This window comes from Empidonax traillii, unplaced genomic scaffold (genome assembly GCF_003031625.1).
Source record: "Empidonax traillii isolate 1590-97213 ecotype Southwest subspecies unplaced genomic scaffold, ASM303162v1 scaffold2393:size25216, whole genome shotgun sequence".
Classification (NCBI taxonomy): Eukaryota; Metazoa; Chordata; class Aves; order Passeriformes; family Tyrannidae; genus Empidonax; species Empidonax traillii.
The window spans coordinates 1-2,209 of NW_020957586.1; the positions used below are offsets into that span (position 1 = coordinate 1).

The following is a 2,209-nucleotide window of genomic DNA, read 5'->3' on the forward strand; positions in this document are numbered from 1 at the left end:
AGACGGCGTGGGGGGTTTGCTCAGGCTGATTGATGGAGGGGGGAAAGGCCACTGTCAGAAATGAGGAGGGGGTTTAGTGGGACACACTGGCTCGGCCCAGTGCCTGGGCAGGTGTGGACTGGGGTCCTGGGTTCCCACCATGGGCCTTCCTGGTGCGTCCCTGAGCCCTCCAAGCTGCGGCTCCGGGGGATGCTCCACCCCAACCTGGGGGGTTCTTCCATCCTCACCTTCTGCCTTTGATTCCCTTTCAAAACCAAGTGATTTCCGACCCCCTTGTCCCGTGTTAATCCTGGTCCTGCTTCCACTCCCTCTTTGCTACATAAGATTTACAGAGTTGCCTTTAAAAGAAAGTAGGTGTGGGCTGGGAGCAGGTCCCCCCAAAATCCTTACAAAGCAAAGACTGAACCCCAGTGGTTTGCCTGCAGTGCTGTTCCCCCAGGGCTCAGGGGGTGGGAGGCACCTCACTGTCCTTCCACCAGTCCCACCAGCTCTCCTGCAGCCCCTTGTCCTCCAAGGATGCTCCTGGTGAGCTCCCTGTGGGCTCTGCGGGGGGAAGGGATGGTGGAACATCAGCATGGCCTGAGTCAGGTGCTGGGGCAGTGCTGGGGACCTGCTCCTCCCTGCAGAGGTGCTGCTTGACCTCTGGGGAAGGAGGTTGTGGCTCTGGCTGCTCTGGGAGAGGCTCTGGGCAAGGTGCTGCTGTGAGGATGGATGGCTCAGTAGTACAGCGTGTTGTCACCCACCCCTTTCCTCCTTTCACACATTCGTGCTGCTCTGCCCAGGCCCCTCTCACCCCTCTGCCCTCCCCCAAACTCTTCACTTTATTTCTACCCCTCCCCTCCCCTCTGATCCAGAACCTTCCTGCCAAAATTAAACAGAAGAATTTTCAGCTCCCTCCTTAAAGGACAGAAAGGGCCCTGGGGGAGCCTGGGCGGCCCAGCCCACCCTGCAGCCCCTCGGGGCTGGCTCTGGGTGCTGGGGTAGCCCCAAAACTGGGGTGCAGCCCCCCCCAATCCCCCTTCCCCCAAGCTGGGGTTCACCTCGAGCATCTCCCCTCCCAGAGCCCCTCTGGCTCAGCCCAGATCTCCAACCCCGCGAGTCCCGGCCGTTGGCTTGTTTGCTAAGGATAAATGGCCTGGGCAGCCTCCTGGGCCGCCAGTTTGCTTGGATTTCTCTCTCTTTTTTTCTTTTTTTTTTTTTTTTTTTTTTTTTTTTTTTTGTTTTGTTTGTTTTGTTTCGTTTCGTTTGTTTGCTTGTCTATTTTTTCCCTTTTTTTTTTGTTTTGTTTTGTTTTTTTGTTGTTGTTGCTGTCGTCGTTCCAGGGTTCCATTCTCACATTCCCACATCGAGGGGGGGGGGTGGCGGCGGCTCCCGTGGAACCCCCACCCCCCTGCGGGCCCCGTCCGGCTGTCGGTGTTCCCCGGGCACCGGGCTATGCCAACGAGTAGATAGCGTTGACTGGGGACGTGGCCTCGGAGCTCTCGTTGCCTTCGGTCTCCTCCTTGTCCTTCTTCACCGTGTACTGGCCGATGAAGGAGCCGTCCTCGTTGAACTGCCCCTCTCCCCCCTCTCCGTAGTCCACCAGGCTGTCGTCGCTCTCCTGCTGCTTTATCGTCCCGTCCAGCGACGTCTGGCTGTTGGGAAGAGGTTTGTTGTCTTCATCGCTGGGTGGCAGAGGACAGACAGACACAGTGAGGGTTGAGCAGAGGGGGCTTGGAACCTCCACCCGAGGTCTGGGAGCTGGGGAGCGAATCCAGCCCGACCGAGGGGTTGCTCGGGCTGAGGGGAGCAGATCGTGGGGGAAGGGGAGGGGGGGGTCTGATGTGCAGGTGAAAAGGGGGGCCCAACCTTCACCCTCTGCCTCCCTAAAAACCAGTTTTTTAACCTCTATCAGGCGCAGTTCTCGGCTCAGCCCGCCTGGGTGTGTGTCAGAAATGCCCTTCCCCTGCCCTTGCTCTGTCACAGCTTTTATTCTTCCTTTCTCTCGGCCGGTTGGGTGGTTTGTTGCCAGATTCCCTCACAAAAAAACACCCCCTTTAGAGAGTTACATGCAATGGGAGGCACTCCAAGCACTGCAAGGGGGCACGTATAGGATGCCAAGTTCTGTGCAGCTTCCAAAACTCGTGGGAATTTTACCTTTCTGAGCTTATTTCTGAGCTCCTTCGCTCAGTTCTTTATGCTTTTCTCCTTTTTTTTTTTCCCCCCCACT

The 2,209-nt window shown here is 57.3% G+C and overlaps 1 protein-coding gene across 1 annotated transcript in view; it reads right to left on the bottom strand.

Annotated features, from left to right (window-relative positions):
- Positions 1–1,266: 1,266 nt before the first annotated feature.
- Positions 1,267–2,209, bottom strand: part of LOC114071887 (neurofascin-like) — a gene marked incomplete at its 5' end in the record, with an annotated part of 15,969 nt that continues 15,026 nt past the window's right edge. The window contains one exon of the mRNA XM_027909770.1: positions 1,267–1,664. Within this exon, the coding sequence (XP_027765571.1) occupies positions 1,433–1,664 (232 nt within the window). The remainder of the gene's footprint in view (positions 1,665–2,209) is intronic.